General features: G+C 41.3%; 1 protein-coding gene across 1 annotated transcript in view; it reads left to right on the forward strand.

Moving 5' to 3' along the window:
• Positions 1 to 23,351, forward strand: part of lancl1 (LanC antibiotic synthetase component C-like 1 (bacterial)) — a 91,738-nt gene that overhangs the window by 34,800 nt on the left and 33,587 nt on the right. The window contains exons 3-4 of the mRNA XM_072261157.1: positions 6,978 to 7,185; positions 11,207 to 11,354. Coding sequence (XP_072117258.1) covers positions 6,978 to 7,185; positions 11,207 to 11,354 — 356 coding nt within the window. The remainder of the gene's footprint in view (positions 1 to 6,977; positions 7,186 to 11,206; positions 11,355 to 23,351) is intronic.

Consider the following 23,351-nt stretch of genomic DNA (forward strand, 5'->3'; position numbering starts at 1 on the left):
CTGAGCCCAGGTCCTCTGATATAGTAACACCTACAGATTTGAAGTTGCTAACCCTCTCTGCCTTTGATCCTTCGATGAGGACTGACTAATGGACCTCTTGTTTCCCTCTCTAGAGTCTATAATCAGTTCCTTGGTCTTGCTGACACTGAGTGAGAGGTTGTTGCTGTGTCACCACTTAGCCAGATTTTCAATCTCCCTCCTATATTCTGATTTATCACCATTTTGACTCTGCCCACGATAGTGGTGTCATCAGCAAACTTGATTATGACATTGGAGCTGTGCTTAGCCGCACAGTCATAAGTGTAAAGTGAGTAGAGCAGGGGACTGAGCACACAGCCTTGTGGTGCACATGTGCTGATGGAGATCGTGGAGAAGATGTTCCCGATCTGAACTGATTGGGGTCTACAAGTGAGGATATCAAGGATCCAATTGCACAAGAAGGTATTAAGGCCAAGGTCTTGGAGCTTATTGATTTTTTTTTAAGGGGATGATGGTATTGAATACTGAGCTGTAATCGATAAAGAGCATCCTGGTGTATGCATCTTTGCTGTCTAGCTGTTGCAGGATCTAGCTCTGTTGCTCTGGTAGGCAAATTGGAGCAGATCCAAGTTGCCTCTAAAGCAGGATCTGATGTGTTTCATTGTCAACCTCTCAAAACACATCATCACTGGATGTAAATGCAGCTGGGTGATGGTCATAGAGGCAGGTCACCATACTCTTCTTGGGCACTGGTATAACTGAAGCCTGCTTGAAGCTAAAGGAGAGATTAAAGATCTCAGTGAACACACCAGCCAGTTGATCAGCACAGGTCTTTAAAACATAGCCAAGTGCTCCATTTGCCCAGATGTTTTCAGTGGATTCACCCTCCTGAATCCACAGAAAACAACTGGACCAAATGAGGCTTCAGAGCCTGAAATCATGGGATCATCGGGAGTTTGTGGTTGTTTCTCCGTGTTCTGATGGTCAAAGCGAGCATAGAAGGCATTGAGCTCATCTGGAAGCGAAAACTTTTTTAAGGTTTTAAGGAATGCCTGTTTTGTTATCTGTATGATTGCAAATGGAACTTAACATTGTCCAATTATCAGTGAACATCCTTGCCTTTTGCCCTTTATGGTGGTGGGTAAAGATATTACGATACAGCTGAAGATAGCTGGGCCGAGAACACGCTGTGAAGTAATTCGGTGACAAAGCCTTGGGTCTAACACCACTAGCTTCAACAGACACAACTACCTTCCGAAGTATTATGTAATAGTTTAGTCATGAGAGCATTAGCCTCAGTTTTCCATCTTCAGTCAATTCTGTTCTAATGTTGAAGGCAATCACTTTCACCTCAGCTCCAAAAATTCAGTCATCTGTATGTTTGGAACTAATTTATAATGAGATTTGGAAGTGAGTAATTACAGCAAAACCTGAAATGATCATTGCATATATTTGTTTCAGCTTTCCAACCCCCCTCCATATATTGCGAGGCTCAAGAATTTTTGGCTAATCTTGAACAATCAAGATACAATTAATCTGCTCCTCTGTTGAAATCAATAACATTTCATTGACCTGTCTCTCAGCGTCATTTACTCTTTAGTTGTTTGCAGAGTATCTTTGCTAGTTTGTACCCACCCTTCTGCTGAAGCTGCTGATTTGTGAGTGTTGTTTCATGGATGTTGGTTACTCATCAGATAGTTCAGCAAGTAGCCACTCCTAATATGATAGTCTAGTGTTAACAGTTGAAGGTAAGTTAACAATTTGATTTTGATTCTGTTCATATGTGTTTCCATTTTATGATCAGCATTAGAAACCAATGTTGATTTACTTTCCCTCCCCAGGCAAATTGATCACTGCCCTGAACCACAGGAAAATAAAAGCCAAGTTATTTTTGTTTTGTAATAGTCAGGAATATAGTGATTATCTTGAACAAAGAAAGATCTTACAAACCAAAGTGAATTCAACAATTGGCTGGTTTATGATGAATGAGAGATGGTTATCAGGAGAATTCCACTTACCCTTTGCACAAATGAAATCTTTTACATTCACACATAAAAGCAGTTTGGTGGTGATGTAAGTTATTGAGTTGATGCACCCAGAGGTCCAGACTAACATTCTAGAAATGCAAGTTCAAGCCCTGCCTTGATAGCTCTGGAATTTAAATTTTGTTCACCACTGTCATTTGAGGGAGGAAACGTGCATCCCTTCCCCAGTTTAACCAATGTGTTAACTCCAAAATGAGCAACGTGGACAACTGTTTAACTGCCCATAAAATCCTCATCAAACAATTCCATTGTATTGTAACCACTGCTTTAGAGCAGAATGACCATCCAGCAGCAACCTAACCACTGACTTCAGTCACAGGAAGATTGCTCCCAGCTCAACTCATCTTGCAACTTCCTCCTCACAAGCATCTGGACAATTATGATTTAAATGGGTGTGTTGCCCCATGGTTTTGTTAAGTTAACTGTCTGTCCTGATGCTCATGGAATCAGTAAGCCATACTCCTCTATCAGAAATTTACAATCAAAGAACGTACGAGTATATGTCATTATATACTACCCCAAGATTCATTTTCGTGCAGGCATTTACAGTAGGACAAAGAAATACAATAGATTCTTGAAAAACCTACCCACAACGAAGATTGACAAACAACCAATGTGAAAAAGGCAAACAGTGCAAATACAAAAGAAAAAAATTAAATAATAATATTAATAAGTAAATAATACTGAGACATGAGTTGTAGAGTCCATGAAAGTGAGTCTGTAGGTTGTCAAATCAGTTGAAGAGTTGAGACAAGTGAAGTTATCTACACTTGCTCAGGAGCCTGGAGGATATAGAGTAATAACTATTCCTGAACCTGGTGGTGTGGAACCTAAGGATCCTGTTCCTCCTACCCAGTGATCATAACTAGAAGAGAGCTTAACCTGGATGATGGAACCCCTTGATGGTGCATGCTGCTTTCTTGTGGCAGTGCTCCTTGTAGATATGCTCAGTGGTGGGGAGGGATTTTCCTGTGATGTACTGGACTGTATCCAATTGTAGACTGTTCTGTTCCTATATACTGGTGTTTCAATAACAGGCCATGATGTAACCAGTCAGGATATTCTCCACTGTGCATCTGTAGAAGTTTGTCAAAGTTTTAGATGACATGCCAAATCTGTGCAAACTTCTAAGAATGTAGAGATGCTGCCATGTCTTTCTGATGGCATTTGCTTGCTGGTCTTCTGATGTGGTAACGCCAAGGAATTTAAAGTAACTGACCCTCTCCGTTTCTGATCCTCTAATGAGGGCTCTGTTTTTTTTGTTTCCTGTATTCAATAATTAGCTCTGTGGTTTTGCTGATGTTGCATAAGAGGTTGTTGTGGCACCATTCAACCAAATTTCCATTCTCCCCTCTGTATGTTGATTCATTACCACCTTTGATTTGGCCATCTCAGTGTATCTGTGTATCTCAGCTGGCCCGGTGACTTCCCTATCCTAATGCTTCTGAGAAGCTGCAGCACTGTATCTTTCCTAACCTTGACATGTTCTAGTACATTAGCCTGTTCTATACTGACCTCATTTTTGTTAGTGGCACCCTCCTTGTGAACACTGAAGCAAAAGAACCTCTCATGTCTTCCATCTCCAGGCACATGTTTCTTTCTTTATCCCTAAAGCAGACTTGCCCTTGTGCTAGTCATCCTCTTGCTCTTCACATGCATGTTGAATGCCTTGGAGTTTTCTTAATCCTACTTGCCAAGGCCTATTCATGTCCCCTTCTAGCTCTCCTAAGTCCCTTCTTAATCTTCATCCTGGTGGCTACCTTATAATTTTCAAGAACCATTTGTGATTTCTGCTTCCTAAACCTGAAGTATGCTTCCTTCTTCCTCTTAACTAAATGTTCCACCTCTATTGTCAACCATGGCTCCTTCAGCCTACCATCCTTTCCCTATCAATGTGGGCAAACCTATCCAGAACCCTGTGCAAGTGCTCCCTGAGCAACCTCCACATTTCTGTGGTGATTTGGCCTGAGAACATTGGTTCCTAATTTATGCCTCAAGGTTTCTGCCTAATAACATCTTAATTATCTCTTTCTCCCAAGGTCAGGGAGTTGTGGTTGCTATCTCCCAAATGCTTGTCCATGGAGAGGTCTGTCAGCTGGCCAGGTTTGTTACCTAGTAACAGATCCAATATGGCCTCTCCTTTAGTCAGCCTGTGCACATATTATGTCAGGAACCCTTCCTGGACACACCTAACAAATTCTTAAGCATTTAAACTTTTTTGCACTGAGGCGATACTAATCAATATTACGAAGTTGAAGTCACCCATGACAACAGCTTTGTTATTTTTCCTTCCCAATATCTGCCTACTTATCTGTTCCTCGGTGTTCCAGTGGCTGTTCGGGAACCTATAGGATACTGCCAATAAAGTCATTACTCTATTACGTCTTCCATTTCTGCAGCTGTTTTACCATCCTTGATTAACAAAACTACTCTTTCCCCTCCCCCACTTCTTTTAACTCCCTCCTTGTCCATCAAAACATGAGCAGCCAATACTGCCCTTGCAACAGTAAAGTCTCTGTAATGGTCACAACATCATAATTCCACATGGTGCTCTATGCTCTGAGTTCATCACCCTTATTCTTAACGCTTCTCATGTCAGACACATTTCAACCCATTCAGCTGAAAGAGGCAGAACCATAGGGAAGCCCTATCTACTGCCTATCCTTCCTCACATTCTCTCTGTGAATTGCACCTACCTTTACATCCATTGCTCCGTCATCTGACCTAACACTCTGGTTCCCATACCCCTGCCAGCCTAGTTTAATCTCTCCTCAACAACTCCAGCAAACCTGCCAGCAAGGATATTGGTCCTTTTGAATTCAGGTGCAATGCATACCTTGTATACAGGTCATACCTTCCCCAGAAAAGATCCCAATGATTTGTAAATCAGAAACCCTGCCTCCTGCACCAACTCCTCAGCTGTGCATTCATTTACCTATTCTTACCCTCACTGGTGTGTAACACAGGTAGCAATCCAGAGATTACTTTGAGACCCTGCTGAGCTTCCTTCCTCACTCTCCATATTCCCCCTTCAGGGTCTCATCCCTTATCCTATCTATGTTATTGGTTCAAATGTGTACCACGACTTATGGCTGCTTTACCCTCTCCCTTAAGAATGCTGTGGACGTGATTGGAGACATCTGATCTGGCACCTGGGAGGCAACATACCATCCAGGCATCTTATTCGAATCTGCAGATGCTTTCTTCTATTCCCCTGACCAATGAATCACCTATCACTACCGCTTTCTTCTCTCCCCTTCCCTTTTGGAGTCACCAAACTAGTTTCAGTGCCAGGGACCTGACTGCCATGGAGCAGTTCTGTACCGCCTAAAACTGACTTGTTTTCTCTCTTCCTCAATTGCAAAGAAGGATCTTCACTCTGAATCTTTAACTATTTCTCCTTTCGCAAATGCCACCTGATCTGCTAAAATGTTTCAGAATTTTCTGTTTTTCGACTGGGTTACAGGTTGCCATCATTGGAATAAGTCTTAAACCTATTACTAACTGGTTTTGAGAGCTCCCAAGTGAAGCAAGGCACATCTTCAATAGACTCATTCTGACTAAATGAGGCACTGCTCCCATTAACAAAATATTGGATGGTGTGAGTGAAACAAGTTAATCTGTCATCTGTCATCCTCTTTTTAATTATTCATTATATTTGCATTAAAAGGCAGAGGGTGGCAGTAGGTGGAACATAGCTCTGTCCAGGACCCCTACTCTTTGTGATTTTGATAAATGGCTTGAATGAAGTGGAGAGATAGCTAATAAGTTTGCAGATGACACAAAGTTGAAGGTGTTGTGGATAGTTTAGGTTGTTGAGGGTTTACAATGAGATATAGACAGGGGCAGAGTTAGTTGAATAAGTGGCAAGTGGAATTCAGTCCGAAAAAGTGTGAAGTAATGCTCTGGAAAATCTAATTTGCAGTGGAGTACAAGGCAGGATTTGTAGCATTATGGAAGAATGAGGGACCTTGGGGCCAAAGTTCATAGATCCCTCAAAGTTGCTGTGCAAGTTGATAGGATGGTTAAGAAGGCGTATGATGTGCTCGCCTTTGTTGGTTCAGGATTTGAGTTCATGATCTGTGAAGTAATGTCGCAACTCTATAAGACTCTGGTTAGACCACACTTGGAGCAATGTGTTCAGTTCTGGTCACCTCATTTTTCTTTTAGAAGGATGTGTAAGTTTTAGAGAGAGAGCAGAAGAGATTTATCAGCATGATGCTTAGATTAAAGACCGTGTCTCATGAGGAAGGTTGAGTGAGGTAGGGCTTTTATCTTTGAGGTGGCAGGATGAGAGGTGACGCTGTTATGGGAGGCATCGCTGGACTGGATAGCCAACACATTTTTCCTAGGCAGCAGTGGCCAATGCCAGGAGGCATGCATTCAAAGTGAGTGGAGGAAAGCTTAGTGGAGATGCCAGAGGTAGATTTTTTACACAGCGAGTGGTGGGTGCCTAGAGTACACAGCTGGGGTGGTGGGAGATGCTGGTACTGCAGGAATATTTAAAAGACTCCTGGGTAGCCACATGAATTTAAGAAGAATGGAGGTTACAAGCTATGTAGGAGGGAAGGGGGTAGACTGATCATGGAGGAGGTTTATATAAGTTGGTTCAGCTTCATAGGCTGACAGGCCCATGTTGTGTGTACTATTCTGTGTTCTATGTTAGTTAAATAGTATAATTGTATTAACAGCAGTTTGCGAATCTTCAGGAGTACTAACTAGAAATGTCATGGGTAACCTATGCTGTGCTTGGAAAGTGTTGATATTGACAATTGGTCATGTTCTTGGTCCAAATGATTGATTATATCTGAGAAAGTACCCCTCTCATGAGAAGGGTTAAGCCATTTTGGCCTTTCTTCATAAACTGATTCCTGACACAATAGTTTATGCCTGATTGTTTGGCAATGGAAATGCTTTATGCTTGTGTATAACAATGTATTTGTATTCCTACAGGGATTGCCTTGCTGTACCTACACCTGCACAATGTGTATGGTGATCAGAATTTTCTGCAAAAAGCTGCTGAGTACGTAAATAAAAGCTTGAAATGCCTTACTAGGCGCGTGGTGACTTTCCTGTGTGGTGATGCAGGACCCCTGGCCATAGCTGCAGTTGTGTGCCATAAGCTGCAGCAAATACAAGAATCGGACAACTATGTCAACCAGTAAGTAACAGTGTCCTTGACAAACAAGACCTTGGGTATTTCTTAAATTTTCTTGTCCAGCACCTTTTTCTGACCTGCATCAGCATTAGCTCCCAATCCTGTGATGACATTAAAAATCTGCCTCTTGGTTAAATTCCCCTTCTGGATTATGCCTCAATCTATTTCTGCCTCTGACTCTCATAATTGCTGTAAAACTCTTTGCTCCTACTGCATGTAAGTGGGGCTGTGGTGAGGCCATACCTGAAGTATTGTGTTGCAGTGTTAGCAACGGAATGGGAGAATTGACGTGTATATTTTATGGTCATGGAGTCACATAAAATGAAATGGGATCTTTTGTCCAACCTGACCTTTTTCCCTATTCGCATTAATCCCATTTTTCAGTGTCAGGATCATATCCCTTTAATCATTGCCTATTTGAGTCCCTCTGTTAATGCCACTTAAACATAGTAGTTGTCATTCATTGCACTGTCTCTAGGTATCAACACCACTCCTTTTTAAAATAAAACCCCTTTGAAAAGTTCTTCCTCTCCCTCCAGACCCGTCTCCTTTTGTATTCATATACTGACCATAGTAAAAAGATTTTGACTGTTTAGCCTTTCTATGCCTCTCATAATTTTATGTCTATATCTCACTATTGGCCTCCTGTGTTCTGTGAAAAATAAGCCAGAACTGTCGAGTTCCATCCATAACTAATGCCTTTCAATCCAGCCTGGACAATCTCCTGTGCTCTTTTTTTCAATGCAATTGCACCCTCTCTATAGAGGGGCAACAAATTGCATGCAAGTGCAGCAAAATGTTTTGTAAAGGAGTAGCATAATGTCCCAGCTCTTCAATTTCCAACCTATGAAGGTAAGCTTGTCATATTTCTTTTACAGCACTCTGTGAACCTGTACTGCCATTTTAAAGGAACTATGGACTTGAACCCCTGAGTCTCTCTCCCACTATTTTTGAAACAAAGCTTGTTAACGTATGTTCCAAGATATGCTACATTTGCCTGGTCCGAAACAAAATTTGTGAAGAAAACAATGAAGTTTGATGTTAGCTTAAAAACTATAGGAATCACATTGCTAAAGAAGCTGTACTGAAGTGAGATATTATGATTTTAATGATGAAACTTTTACTTTGTTGGAAGTTATGGTGATCAATATAAGGAACATCACTTATGCCATGATAGTATCTATACCTATGTGACTTGAATACAATACCGTTCACTTGCTTAATTATTTTTGATGAATTAAAGGTTAGAATTTTTTTAAAAAACTGATTTGGTTGATTTAATCTTACAATGTTGACAGTTCAGTGCCACTATTGCGTAGTTGTGTATTCTTTGGTTAATCTTTGAAAGCAGTGGTGTAATGTGAATGGTTCAAAGATTTCTGATTTAACAAAGGGTCATCGCTGGCTCTAGCTTCTGAGAAACATCAATTGTACAACTTTCTGCCTTTTACGCACTGCCTGCTTGGTCATTGCACTTTGGTCAATTGGAATCTGGACTATTTATTAAAAAGCAGTGCTAAAGGCAAAGGTTACGGATTTCTTTCAGTGTAAGGTGTTACTTCCATTCCCACAACTCAAAATATACTTTATATTATCAGTAAATTAGTAGAGTCTTTCTAGGACTTTTTTATGCAGCACGGAACTGCTCTGGATTTGTAACACTTCTTGTTTAAGACACACAGCAGAGCAAATTTGATTATCAGTGTTTGCCGTGAATATTGATTTTCAGCTGAACTAATAATTAGGGTGCCTCAATTGATTTCAGTGCTCTGAAGGTACTTGGACAGAAATCCCTTCCTTTCTCCCTGTAAACTGGAGAAGAAGGCATTTTATCCTCAAGTTTTCAAATCGTTAATGAAGCAGCCTTCTGTTGTTACTAATGGTAATGTATACTGTATTTTTCTACTATGTGTACACAGGACAGAAACAGGTCCTTTGCCCCACTAGGTCCAACTCAACGATCAAGTACCCATCTTTACTAATCATATTTATCTTCAATCTTGCATATACAGGATCTGTCAGGGTCCCGTCCCCCCTCCACAAACGCTACTTAACCATTTTCTCCTCACAACTGGAATGTTCCGTCCCAGACAACAAATTGGGAAGGCTCCAGTGCAATAATGTCTTTACTATGGTGGAAATAAAAAAAATGTGCATATGCAGGAAATCTAAAACAAAAGCATAAAATGCTAGAAATCCTCAGGAGATCAGGTCACATCTGTGGGAAGAGAAACAGCGCCAGAAGGACCTAGCTGAAACACTAGTGTTTCTGTTTTTGTTTTACATATCCTTCCTACCTTCTATTCATCAGTACTCCAGCTGTTGTGTAACCTATCCCAGGAAATTCTTTCTCTCTTATAATATATGCCCTGATTAATAAAGACAAGTATCTAAGTAGAACATACAGCTTTCTTCACTGCCTTATCAAACTATTATGCCTCCTTCAGGGATTTTTGGGCTTGTATTCCAAGGTCTGTCTGTTCTCCAGTACACCCACAGGCCTGACCATTCATTCTACTACCAATATTAGTCCTTTCAAAGTATATTGAATGTACAGTGCTATGCAAAAGTCTTAGGCACACATATATAGTTAGGGTGCCTAAGACTTTTGCACAGAACTGTAGTAATTTTATGTATTGCACTGTACTACTGCCACTTAAACAAAAATCATGACATGCGTAAGTGATGATAAACCTGATTCTGATGTAGGTCTCTAGTGTGGATGGAGATTAAGAAGGGGTCCAGCAGAGGGGAATCATGGTTGGGAAAAGAGGAAGGGGAGGGAACAAGAAGCACCAGAGAGACATTCTGTAATAATCAATTAACCAATGATGTGGAATCAAATGACCTTTCCTGGTGTCTCAGGGTTGGATGCATCTGTACCCATGCCATCCTCCACCCTAGTACTCCTTTCTGCCACCTCTCTCACACCCCTCCCACAGTGTTCCACCCTCACCATTACCAGCATCCTTTGCTCTGCCAGATTTACAAACTCGCTCTTCACTTCAAAATTATGAAGGGATATTAGTGGGGTCATGTTTAATGAGGAGGTTTTCAAATTATATGTCAGGATGTAGATCAGTTGGAAATTTAGGTGGAGTTACATCTGGAAAAGTGAGATGATGCATTTTAAGAGAATAAATACGAGGACATTTAAGGGCATTAATGTACAGAGAGATCTCCCTTTGCAGGCCTGTCACTCCCTGACAGTGGCAACACAAGTAGAGAGGGTGGCAAAGAAGGCGTACAGTCAGATGCCTTCCTTATCTTCAGCCTGGGCATTGATGATAAAAGTTGGGAATTCATGTTGCAGCTCTACAAAACTTTGCTTATACCCTGTACTTAGAGTATTGTGTGCAGTTCTGGTTGCCAGAATGTCAGAAGGATTTGGAGGCTTTGGAAAAGGTGCAGAAAAAATGCACTAGGATCCTGTCTGCTTTGGAGTATATTAACGAGAGAGAAGTTGGACAGACGAGTTGTTTTCTCTGAGGCATTAGAGGCTGAAGGGAGACTTACCAAGAATTTGTAAAATTATGTGAAACATTGATAAGGTAGACAGAATCTTTTCCCAAGTGGAAATATCTACTAGAGGGTATAGATTTAAAGTGATAGGAGACAAAGTTTAAAGATTTGTGAGGAAAGATTTTTACCTGGAGTGGGAGGTGCCAAGAGTGCATTACCAGGGGAAGTGGTAGAAACAGATATGATAGCAACATTTAAGAGGCAATTAGATAGACACAGCAACAGGCAAGGAATAGATTAAGTGGATCATGCTAAGGCAGATGGAATTAGTTTAGATCGGGTGTTCTCAACCTTTTTATATGCCATGGATTCTTACCATTATCCAAGGGGTCTGTGGACTTGGTTGGGAACCTCTGGTTTAGATTGACATCATGGTTGGTGCAAACATGGTGGTGTGAATGGCCTTTTCCTAAGATGTACTGTTCTATAAATAAGGAATATCACTCTTATTTTCAAATTAAAATTTCTGAGTTTTGCTATATTTTTTTAATGTGTTGTACAGGCTTCTCCATCTACGTCAATCTGCAGTGAAGTCAAGCTCAAAATTACAAAATGAGCTACTGTATGGTCGGATGGGTTATCTGTATGCACTACTATTTGTTAATGAGCAGTTTGGCAGTGAGAGGATCCCTTTGCAGTACATGAAAGAGGTAGGTGTACATTTTTCTAATGGAATGAGTAATTTTATAATAAAGCATTTTATCTTTCCCATTTATCACCTGCCCTCACATGCTTTCTGAAACTAAGAGTCTTTGTAAACATGCTGTGATATGTTATCAGAGCATGCTAGAGTGGATTTTACAGTCAGCAGCAGAGTTTTGTTGTAGCTTAATTCCAAAGTATGGCTCATTTTATTGCATTACTTGACAACATTTAGGTTAAATTTGTTTGCAAGTTTAGTGAGCTGTAGAAATGTGTTCATTAAGTGGAAATCATTTGTTTGATACTAATGAGTTTATTGCCCATGGGTCAGATTTATAAAGATTGACTCTTCTGCTCTGCCAAAAAGATTAATAAAGAGGAATAATCCAAATTATTTTTTTGTATTGTACAATGATAGCCCTCCATTGCTTTGGCTTAGAATGTCAGCTGACAAACAATAGCCACATGGCTCATGCAAACCAGGTTCAATCCTGATCATTCAACTTCGCTTCCAGTTCCTTATGCCTGTTGATGTGCCATCTTGATGACATGGTCTCCCTCCAGTTCAAGTTTGCCATTCATGAGCAGTGAGTGAACACTAAAGCATAAGCTAACCCACTTGACCTTTGTAACTATTGCTGTAACTTTGTAACTATCCCCATTCTCCTTTGCCTCTCCAGTATCCATACGCATAATGCAGATTCAAATGTGTTTCAATCTTCTATTAACTCCCTTTTTGAATTTCTCTCACATTTTTGCACAGGTCATCTCTACTCATTTTAAAACTTACATTGGCCTTGCCTTTCATCTCTGCGGCCTTTATCACTAGCTACAATATCCCCTTCCGAGTCCTGATGAAGGGTCTTGGCTCAAAATGTCGACTGTTTATTCCTCTCTGTAGATGCTGCATGACCTGCTGAGTTCATCCAGCGTACTGTGTGTGGTGCTCTGGATTTCCAGCATCTACAGAATCACTTGAGTTTATCCTCTGTTTGTGTTGCCTCTCTGTTTCCTATTAATTTTTTTCCCCTCTCACTTTAAATCTATGCCTTCTAGCTCTTGATTCCCCATCCCTGGATGAAAGACTGTGTACATTTACCCTATGCCCCTTGTGACTTTATACACCCCTATATGATCACCTCTCATCCTCCTACATTCTGAGTAGTCATAACTCTCCATAGCTCATTCTCATAAATCTCCTCTGTACTTTTACCGGTAGTTAATGTAAATCACAGTGCAATTTATCTCAAGGGTAAATCACAGTGCAATTTATCTCTAGTTTTGACCATTGCAATAGGTTGCCTCCAATTTTCCACTCTAGTCTATTGTTATCCGCCACTGTGCTTCCTAACCTATGTTGGGTTCCACCAAGCAGAATGAAGATTTTTAAATTCTTGTTGTTGTAATTGTGTCCCTTCATGGCATCACACTTTCAAGTTTCAAGTAAGTTTATTACAATACAAATATGTTACCAGATGCTACCTTGAGATTCATTTTCTTGTAGGCATTTACAGGGGTGGAAAAAAAGTACAACAGAACTTACGAAAAGCTGTACATAAATGAACAAAAACTGAAAACGACCAATGTGCAAAAGAAGATAAACTGCTCAAATAAAAATAACACAGAGAACTTGAGTGTAAAGGGTCCTTGAAAGTGAGTCTGTAGGTCATAGAATCAGTTCAGAATAGTGGTGATTGAAGTTACACACATCAGTTTATAATGCTTGTAAGGTAATAAGTGTTCCTGAACCTGATGGTGTGGTATCAAAGGCTTATTTACCCTCCTGCCTGATGGTAGTAGTGTAAAGGTGACATGACTTGGATGGCGAGGAGTGGGGGCAGGGTGGTCTTTGATGGATGCTGCTTTCTTGTGGCAGCGCTCCATGTTAATGTACTTTGTTTGTGGGGAGGGTTTTGCCTTTGATGGTCTGGGTGCATCTACCACCCTGCATAGCTTTTTCCGTTCCTAGGCATTGGTGTTTCCATATCAGGCTGTGATGCAACCAGTATTCTATCTCTGTAACCTCTTGCACCCATCAAAACCTTTTTAACATACCATGTTCTTCCAATTCAACCCTTTTAGGTTTGTAATTCGTCCTAAGCCTAACCATGATAGAGAGACGTTTAGCCTTCAAGGTTTTTTTTCCTGATTGCAGTTCTGTGAAGTTGCTTAGGATATTTTACTACCTTTAAAGTTAATAGATAATGAAAGTTCAGTACAGTGTGGAACAGTACAGCACAGAATCACGCCCGTCAGCCCACAATGTTTCCAATGATCGTGATGGTGACCTAAACTAATCCCATCTGCCATGTACATTGTCCATTCACCCCATTCTTGCCCTGTTCCTATAAGGGCGTTGTAAACATTGCTGTCATGTCTGCTTCCACCACCTCCCCAGTCAGCATTTTCCATACACTTACCACTCCGTGTAATAAAAAAAACTTGCCCCATAAATCTTTAATCTCCCCCCCCCCCCATCATAAACCTGTACCCTCTGATATTTGACATTTCCACCCTGGAGAAAGACTCTGACCATCAACTCTGTCTGTACTTGTCATTCTACACACTTTTATCTGGTCAACCCATGCCTTCACTCTTGGGACAACAAGCACAGTGTATAGTCTTTTAGTATAATAAATATATTCTAATCTAGGCAGTAGGTCAACTGAGGAAGTAGGCCAAAGAATGATAGATGAAATTTAACTCAGGCAAGTGCTGCTTATTGTATTTTGAGAAGTTGAACCAGGACAGGACATGCACAGTTTGTGGCAGGACACTGGGGAGCGTGGTAGAACAGAGACCCCTGTTCCATGAGAATGATAACCCAGTAAAGAGTGGATGGTGAAGAAGGTGTTTGGTACATCAGTCTTCATCAGTCAGGTCATTGAGTGCAAAAGTTGTTAAGTGATGCTACAGCTGTACAAGACATTGATTGGTGAGACCACAATTCGAGTATTGTGTTTAGTTCTGGTCACCTAGCAATAAACTTAAAACTTCAAAGTAAATTTGTTATCAAAGTACATATGTCACTACATACAACCCTGAGATTCATTTCTTGCAGGCATACTCAATGAATCCAATAACCATAATAGAATCGATGAAATACTACACCAACAGAGTGGACAACAGGTGTGCAAAAGGCAACGAATGGTGCAAATCAAAAATAAATAAATAATAATAAAATAAGCAATAAATATCAAGAACCTGAGATGAAAAGTCCTTGAAATTAAGTCCATTGGTTGTGGGAACAGTTCAGTCATGGGATGAGTGAAGTTGAATGAAGTTATCCCCTCTGGTTCAAGATCCTGATGGCTGATGAATAATAACTGTTCCTTAACATGTTGGTGTGAGTCTTAAGGCTCCTGTACCTTATCCCTGCTAGCAGCAATGAGAAGAGAGCAATGGGTGGTGGAGGTCCATGATGATGGATGCTGCTTTCCTGCAACAATACTCTGTGTAGATGTGCTCAATAGTGGGGAGGGCTTTATCCATGATGGACTGGGCTGTATCCACTACTTTTTGTAGGATTTTCCATTCAAGGTCTAAGGCCTCCGTTGGTCAGAGTTGACCATGGATACTGCGTTTTAGCTGTCTAGATACGCAAGTCTGGGCAGTACAATATGGAGAGCAAGCTGTTGCCCATGAAGCAAGCTCCCCCTCTCCACACATCTGATGAACCCAAAAGAGTGGTAGAGACCGATACAGTTTGGTACCAACAGCATCGCAGGAATTGCCAGTCAACATTGAACTCATTGTAGAACTGCTGAGGGACTTCAGCTCCGGATTTTTCCCTCGGGGTTTACTCCTGAAGCTTTCCTCATGAGTGGGTATAGCTGCAAGACAGCAGAGCTTTGAGATTAGCGTTTTCCTTATCCTAGATGAGCTGCCAACCACGGCTGAAGAGCTCCATCTTCCCAAAGTGACTGATTTTAAGGTGCCAGTAACCAGCCTTTGCCCCTTCTCCTGTCAGTAGAAATGGTTCCGCCGAGCTTAGTAGCTAAGCCACACATGAAGGCCAGGAGCTGGACTTGGTTGTCAGAGGCTATTTGAGGCACATGCCATTAGGAGCATTTAATAGGTAGTGGGAGTTTGTCCCCATTACCCCCTCCCACCCAGCTATAACAATGTAAAGGAAACATCATTTCAAGGCCGGTGGTGTTTTCATACCAGGCAGTAATGCAGTCAGTCAATATACTCCCCACCACATATCTATAGAAGTTTGTCAAAGTTTTAGAAGTCATGCCAAATCTTTGCAAACCTCTAAAGAATCTTGAGTAATAAGGAGAGGCTGGATAAGCTGGGCTGTTCTCTTTGGAGTGAAAGAGGCTGAGCGATTACTTTTTTTTTAGAGACTTATAAAATCAGGAAGGCCATGGGAGGTTTATGATCTCAGTCTTTTTCCCATGGCAGGGGAATTTAAAACTACAGGGCATGTTTAAGGTAAGGGGGGGAGATTATTTAAAGACTATGTGAGGGACAACGTTTTTCCCGAAGAGCTGTGAGTATAAAGCAAGTTGCCAGAGGAAGTGGTAAAAGCAGGTACACTGGCAATGTTTATTAGACAGGTACAGTGGACTCTGGTTAATTGGGACACTGCTGACCCAATTAGCTGAAGTTTCATGGAAATGTATTTTAAAAAGTACAAACGGAGTAACGGATTGTGTATTTAAATGAAATATGGAACAAATTAGAACACTACCAATGGTACTGCAGTACTATAAAACTGTGTTCCTAAAAGTTCCTAATAGCAATGATGGAGGAATTCATCCAGTACACATATGAGCAAAATCAGTACAGATAATGGATTGCCTTCATACAATGCTATTGACGATTTCATCATCCAAATCTTCATTTTTTCATTGTAACATTCAAGATGATTGTTGATACCTTCAAATTATTTGTAGTTCCTAACTTGTTGAAATGGTGAAATAGGTTCATTTCCACTCTCGGCTGTTTCTGACATCTCCAAGCCGTAATGCTTAAAAACACAGTGAGCGAGACAGTTCTGAATTGTCTTACTGCTTATTTGTCATGAACTACTACTAACAAAAAAATCACTGAATCACTGGTTTTTGAATGCAAACACACGCAACCTATTCTGTTCACTTGAAGCACAGTGTAGCGTCTAACAGCCATGCAAATACGCATGACTGACGCGAATTAGAACCTGTTCGGCAACAGTCTCCTGCCCCAGTTAAGCGGCATAGTGTCCCACATAAACAAAGGGAATCCGGGCAATTTTCTTGATTAGTTATAGTTCTTTAAGAATTGTCCCAAATAAGTGGCTGTCTCAGTTAACCATTTGACCAATTAACCAGAATCCACTCTGTATGGATTGGTAAGGTCGAATGGGATAAGGGTCAAATGCAGGGAAATGAGACTAGCTCGATTGGCATCTTGTTGGCATGGACAATTTGGGCCAAAGGACCTGTTTCTGAGCAGTATAACTACATAACTCTAGCATTCTCTGCTACTGCCCAGCACAGACATATCCTTACAATACTGTTGTCAATCCGTACTAACTGGGATCTGTCAGTGGGAGCAGGGGCGTATCTACGGAAAATAGCGCCTATGGCAAGCACTGAAATTGCGCCCCTGTCCAAACATCTGACACTCATCTTTTAGATAACTTTACCATAATATCAGCTCAAAAATACAAGTCAAGCTTGTTAATCTTTTAATTAACAAATTATGGCACTACATGAAAATTATAACTGCACCTTCCTTGCTTTCACTGATGCAAATTGGTCTCTGATGTGATCAAAGTCAGTTTTTTTTCAGTTTCTTCTCTTTCTACACTCAGCAGAGCAAGATCACAGAGTCTGCCTTGACCCATGGAGGCTCTCAAATACGAAAGTATTAGTTTTAACTTGCTGAATGATCTCTCACAGCTGGCGATGGAAACTGCGATGGTTAGCATTATCTGAATAGCAATGTGAAGATTGGGGAAGACGCTCTCATCTCCACACTGAACAGTAAATTCAAGAAGCTCTTCAGGTCTTGATATTTTTATGTTGACCAGCCTTGATAGCAACATTCTGCAAACAAAATTTCTTCATACAGCTGCTGTCCATCAACATCAGAGCTGTACAATTCGCCCAAATTTTTGCACTTCTTTTTTAGGTCATTACTGTCAGCGCCGTAACACAGTCCTTTAACATCGAGAAGGAACCCAAACTTGGTGTGAGTGTCGTGCAAATGAGCGAACCTTTCGTCCATTTCTCTGTGAAGACGGTCGAATGTTCCCTTCATGACTCTTTCCATTTCCTCCTTAGCTGTTAACCCAGCATCTGAAGAAAATTCTTTTTTCAATATCCAAGGATGGTTTGTCTGACTTTAATAGAAACTGCTCAGTGGTGCCCAGGGCACGTGCCATACCTGACATACCTTAGAATTGCCACTGAGTAAGGGTATCGAGAATCCAGTTGAACATGGAGGTACCAATGCCCAGGTTTTGGAGCTAAGTCATGAGTTTTGAGAGGATGATGGTGTTGAATGCTGTACTTTAGTCAATGAAGAGGCATTTTCATTATCCATGTCTTCAAGATCTGAGTGAAGAGCCAGTGAAATAGTATTTGCTGTTGACTTGTTGTGATAATAGACAATTTGGAGCAGATCCAGATCACTGCTCAGGCAGGAGTTGATATGTTTCATGGCCAACCTCTCGAAGCACTTCATCACAATAGACACTCAGGCAAGTTACCATGTTTTTACGGAGTATTGGTATGATTGGTACCTGCGTGAAGCAGGTGGGTACTTCAGACTGCCAAAGTAAGAGGTTGAATATGTCAGTTTTAAAAACTGCAGCCATTTGATTAACACAGGTCTTCAGTATTCGACCAGGTACGCCATCTGGGCCAAATGCTTTTCATGGATTCACCCCACCCCTCGAAGGACGCTGTCATGTCAGCTCCAGAGGAGCTCACAGGCTCAGCAGGGCCTGTGGGGGTGTTGTGAAGGTGCTTCCATGTTCTGTCAGTTAAAGTGAGTATAAATGGCATTGAGTCTTCCAGAAGCGAAACCTCATACAGATGCACAGTGAAGAGTATCTTAACTGGTTGGAACATGGCCTGGTATGAAAACACAAGTGCCCAGGAGTGGAAAAGGCTATATAAGATGGTGGATACAGCCCAGTCCATCACTGGCAAAGCCTTCCCCACCACTGACTATATTTACATGGAGCATTGCCACAAAAAAGCGGCATCCATCATCAGTGTCCTTCAACATTCAGACCATGCCCTGTTCTTGCTACTACCATCAGGCAGGAGGTACAGGAGTCTTAGGACCAACACCACCAGGTTCAGGAACAGTTACTAGCCTACAACCACCAGGATTCTGAACCGGTGTGGATAATTTCTTTTACCACTGTTCTGAACTAATTCTACAATCTACAGGCTCACTTTCAAGGACTCTTTACAACTCATGTTCTCAGGACTATTTTTTATTTGCACAGTTTGTCTTCTATTGTATATTGGTTGTTTGTTGGTCTTTGGCTGTTCATGCATTCTATAGTTTTTGTAAAATTCTATTGTATTCCTTTTTTCCTAATTTTTTTTGGTAATTTTGCCAGTCCTGATGGTAAAGTATCTGGCAAGTATGGATTTGGTAGGTCGTCTTCAGGCAAAGTTGTACTTGGTGAATGGAAGGACTTCAAAAATAAAATTTTGAAACATAGAAAACCTACAGCACAATACAGGCCCTTTGGCCCACAAAGTTGTGCTGAACATGTCCCTATCTTAGAAATTACTAGGGTTACCCATAGCCTTCTATTTTTCTAAGCTCCATGTACCTATCCAAAAGTCTCTTAAAAGACCCTATTGTATCCTCCTCCTCCGCCATTGCTGGCAGCTCATTCCACGCACTCACCAGTCTCTGAGTAAAACACTTACCCCTGACACCTCCTCTGTACCTACTGCCAAGCACCTTAAACCTGTGCCCTCTTGTGGCAGCCATTTCAGCCCTGGGAAAAAGCCTCTGACTATCCACACTATGTCAATAATGGGTAAGTTATTGGAGGGTATTCTAAGGAACCAAATGTATAAGAATTTGGATTGACAGGGGCTGATTTGGGATAGTCAACATGGTTTTACGTGGTGTATCGTGTCTAACCAATTCTTTGAAGTTTTTGAGGAAGTTACCAGGAAAGTTGATGAAGGCAAGGCAGTGGATATTGTCTATATTGCACTTTAGTAAGGCCTTGGACAAGCTCAGTTGTTTGGCAATAGTGGTAGTAGATGGTTGCCTCTCAGACAGGAGGTGTGTAGCTAGTGGTATGCCACAGGGATCGGTGCTCCTTTCATTGTTGCTTGTCATCTATATCAAAGATCTGGATGATAATGTGTTAAACTGAATCAGCAGATTTCTGAATAACGTCAAAATGGGGGCATAGTGGACAGCAAGGAAGACTCGCAGCAGGATCTGGACCAACTGGAAAAATGGCAGATAGAATTTTGATGCAGATAAGTGTGAGGTGCTGCAATTTGGAAGGACAAACCAGAGTAGCACTTGCATGGTCCTGCATGAGTAGCAGTAGGGCACTGAGGAGTGTGGTACAACACAGGGATCTGACAATACAGATCCATAATTTCTTGAAATTGGCGACACAGACAAATAGGGCCATAAAGAAAACTTTGGCATATTTGCCTTCATAAATGAAAGCATTGCGCACAGGAGTTAGGACATTATGTTGAAGTTGTTGAAGACATCTATGAGGCCTTATTTGGAGTACTGTGTGCAGCTTTGGTCACCTACTTGCAGGAAAGATGTCAATAAGATTGAAAGAGTGCAGAGAAAGTTTACAAGAGTGTTGCCAGGGCTTGAAGTCCCAAGTTATAGGGAAAGATTGAATAGGTTAAGATATTCTCTAGAGCATAGTAGAATGAGGGAAGATTTTATAGAGGCACTTTATACAAAATTATGGTGGTATAGGTAGGGTAAAGGCAAGCTGGCTTTTTCCATTGAAGTTGGGTGCAACTAGAACTAGAGGTCATGGGTGAAGTGTGAAAGGTGAAATGTTTAAGGTAAAGATGAGGGGGAATTTCTTCACTCAGAATATGGTGAAAGTGTGGAACGAGTTGCCAGCAGAAGTGGTAGATGCAGGTTTGATTTCAACATTTAAGAGAAATTTGGATAGTCAGGTGGATGGGAGTGCTATGGTCCAGGTGCAGATCGATGGGCCTCGGCAGATTAATAGACCAACTGGATTAGAAGGGCCTGTTTCTGTGCTGTAGTTTTCTATGACTCTAAATGTCTGGAGGAAAATGAATCTCAACATAGTATATGGTAATAATATGTGTACTTTGATAATAAATTTACTTTGAAATTTTAACACACTGGTGATCAGAATAGCACACAATATATCAAGTGTGATCTAACCAGTGTTTTGTGAAGTTGCAGCATTATGTCCTATCTCTTTTCCCTGACCTATGAAGGCAAGCATGCCATTTGCTTTCTTCACCACCAGATCCACCTGTGCCAACCGTTTCAGAAAACTAGACTTGGATCCAACATCTTTATTCATTAACATACCTTAATTCTGTGATTAACAAACACTTGGTTATTTGAGTTACTGTTGTCTTCTTTTCAGTTTGAACCAGACTGGCCATTCTCCTCTGACTTCTCACATTAACAAGGCGCTTACATCCACAGAACTGCCGCTCACTGGATGCATTTTGTTTTTCACACCGTTGTCTATAAACTCTACAGACTTTTGAGCAGCAGCCAATCAGAGATTGGAAACGTAAGAAGAGATTGCTCACTTAGGTTCGCTGATTTGAGTATGTAAAGCATTGACTTGCGGCAGTTTGGTTTTTGAACAGTGGGCAATCAGCAGTCGAGATTAATTGGCAAGAGCAAATAAAAGTAAGGCAGAGACAAGCAGAGTGCCCATTGTTGAAGTGGGCAGTGTTGGAGTGGTTAATTGAGGCTTTAGCTCTTTGAAGCATGAGTGAGAGAAGGCAAAAAGGCTGTAGGTATTTTTTTTCCCCACAGCTTATGTAGTGTTTCCTCCTTTATATTTGCACAGTTGGAACAGTAGGGATTCTAGGCAAGATAATAGAATGCTCCTCTTGCAGGATGTGGGAAGGCAGGGAGACCTCCCGTGTCCCTGATGACTTCACCTGCAAGAAATGCATCCTGTTGCGGCTTCCAATACTCGGCTTTAAGGAGTTTGAACTGGATGAACTTCAGTTCATTCAGGAGTCTGAGAGGGTGATAGATAAGATATATAGAGAGGTAGTTACACCCAAGGTGCCGGGCACAGGAGATTGGGTGACAATCAGGAAGGAGAACGAGGTTAAGGAGCCAGTGCAGAATACCACTCTGGCCATCCCCCTCAACAACAGGTATACCACTTTGGATACGGTTGGGAGGAATGACCTAGCAGAGGAAAGTCACAGCAATGGGGTCTCTGGCACTGAGTTTGACTGTGACTCAGAAGAGAATGGGGATAAGAGATAACCTGTGGTGATAGGGGATTCATTACTTGTGGGAACAGAAAGGAGGTTCTGTGGACAAGATCAAGATTCCCAGAAGGTGTGTTGCCTCCTGGGTGCCAGGGTCTGACACATCTCAGATTGAGTCCTTAGGATTCTTAAGTGGGAGGGAGAGCAGCCAGAGGTCGTGGTTTAAAGTAGGGTTACAAGGGAATGGCAACAAGAGTGCCAGAGCAGATAGTGGCGAGGTTGTGGAGTTGTAGAGACACGAATCAAAAGATGGAGCATGGCTCAACTAATGTTCTGAGCTGCCAGTATTTCAGTGCAAGAAGTATCATAGGAACAGCAGAAGAGCTCAGGAATCAACACCTGGAATTATGATATTGTAACCATTAGTGAGTTGGTTGCAGGAGGAGCAGGACTGGCAGCTCAATATTCCGTAATTTCATTGTTTTAGATGTGATAGGACATCTAAACATGTGATAGGATTAAAGGGTGAGGGGTAGCATCACTAATCAGGGAAAATGTTAGGACAGGCTGGAGAACTCATCTAGTGGGGAGTTATGGGTGGAAACGAGGAATAAGAAATGTATGACCATGTTAATGGGGCTAAATTACAGACCACTCAACAGCCTATGGGGTTTAGATGAACAAATTTGTAGAGAGATTACAGAAACATAAGGTTGTAATAGTAGGTGGTTTTAACTTTCCACATATTGACTGGGACTCCTAAACTAAAAGGGCTGGATGGGAAAAAAATTGTCAAATATATTCAGTAAGTTTCCTTAATCAGTATGTAGAAGTCTCAACTAGAGAGTGCAATACTAGATCTCCTATTAGGGAATGAGACAAGGCAGGTGACAGAAGTTTGTGTAGGGGAACACTTCGCACCTAGTGATCATAATGTCTTTAGTTTCAAAATAAATGTGGAAAAGGATAGTTCAGATTTGCAAGTTTAAATTCTAAACTGGAGGAAGGTCAGTTTTGATTGTATCAGAAATCATCTGGCATACATGGATTGGGACAGGCTGTTTTCTAACAATGGTTACTTTGTAAGTAGGGGCCTTCCAAAAGTGACATTTTGAGAGTAAGAAGCTTGTGTGCCTGTCAGAATAAAAAGTAAAGATAACACACTTAGGGAACCTTGGCCTTCAAGAGATATTGAGGTGTAGGTTAAGAAGAAAAAAGAGGAGATGCACAGCAGGTATACACAGATAAGAACAAATGAGGTACTTATGGAGTATAAGAAGTGCAAGAGAACACTTAAAAAAGGAAATCAGGAGAACTAAAGGAAGGAATGAGGTTGTCGTAGCAGACAAAGTAAAGGAGAATCCTAAGGGATTCTATGGATAGATTAAGAGCAAGAGGATTGCAGAGGACAAAATTGTTCCTCTTGAAGATCTGAATGGTAATCTATGCATGGAACCAAAAGAGATGGGGGAGATCTTAAATAGATTTTTAACATCTGCATTTTCTCGGGAGATGGGCATAGAATCTACAGAAGTAAGGCAAAGCAGCAGAGAGGTGATTGACCCTATACAGATTACAGAGGAGGAGGTGTTGCTGTCTTCA

Source organism: Mobula birostris, chromosome 6, assembly GCF_030028105.1.
Source record: "Mobula birostris isolate sMobBir1 chromosome 6, sMobBir1.hap1, whole genome shotgun sequence".
Taxonomy (NCBI): domain Eukaryota; kingdom Metazoa; phylum Chordata; class Chondrichthyes; order Myliobatiformes; family Myliobatidae; genus Mobula; species Mobula birostris.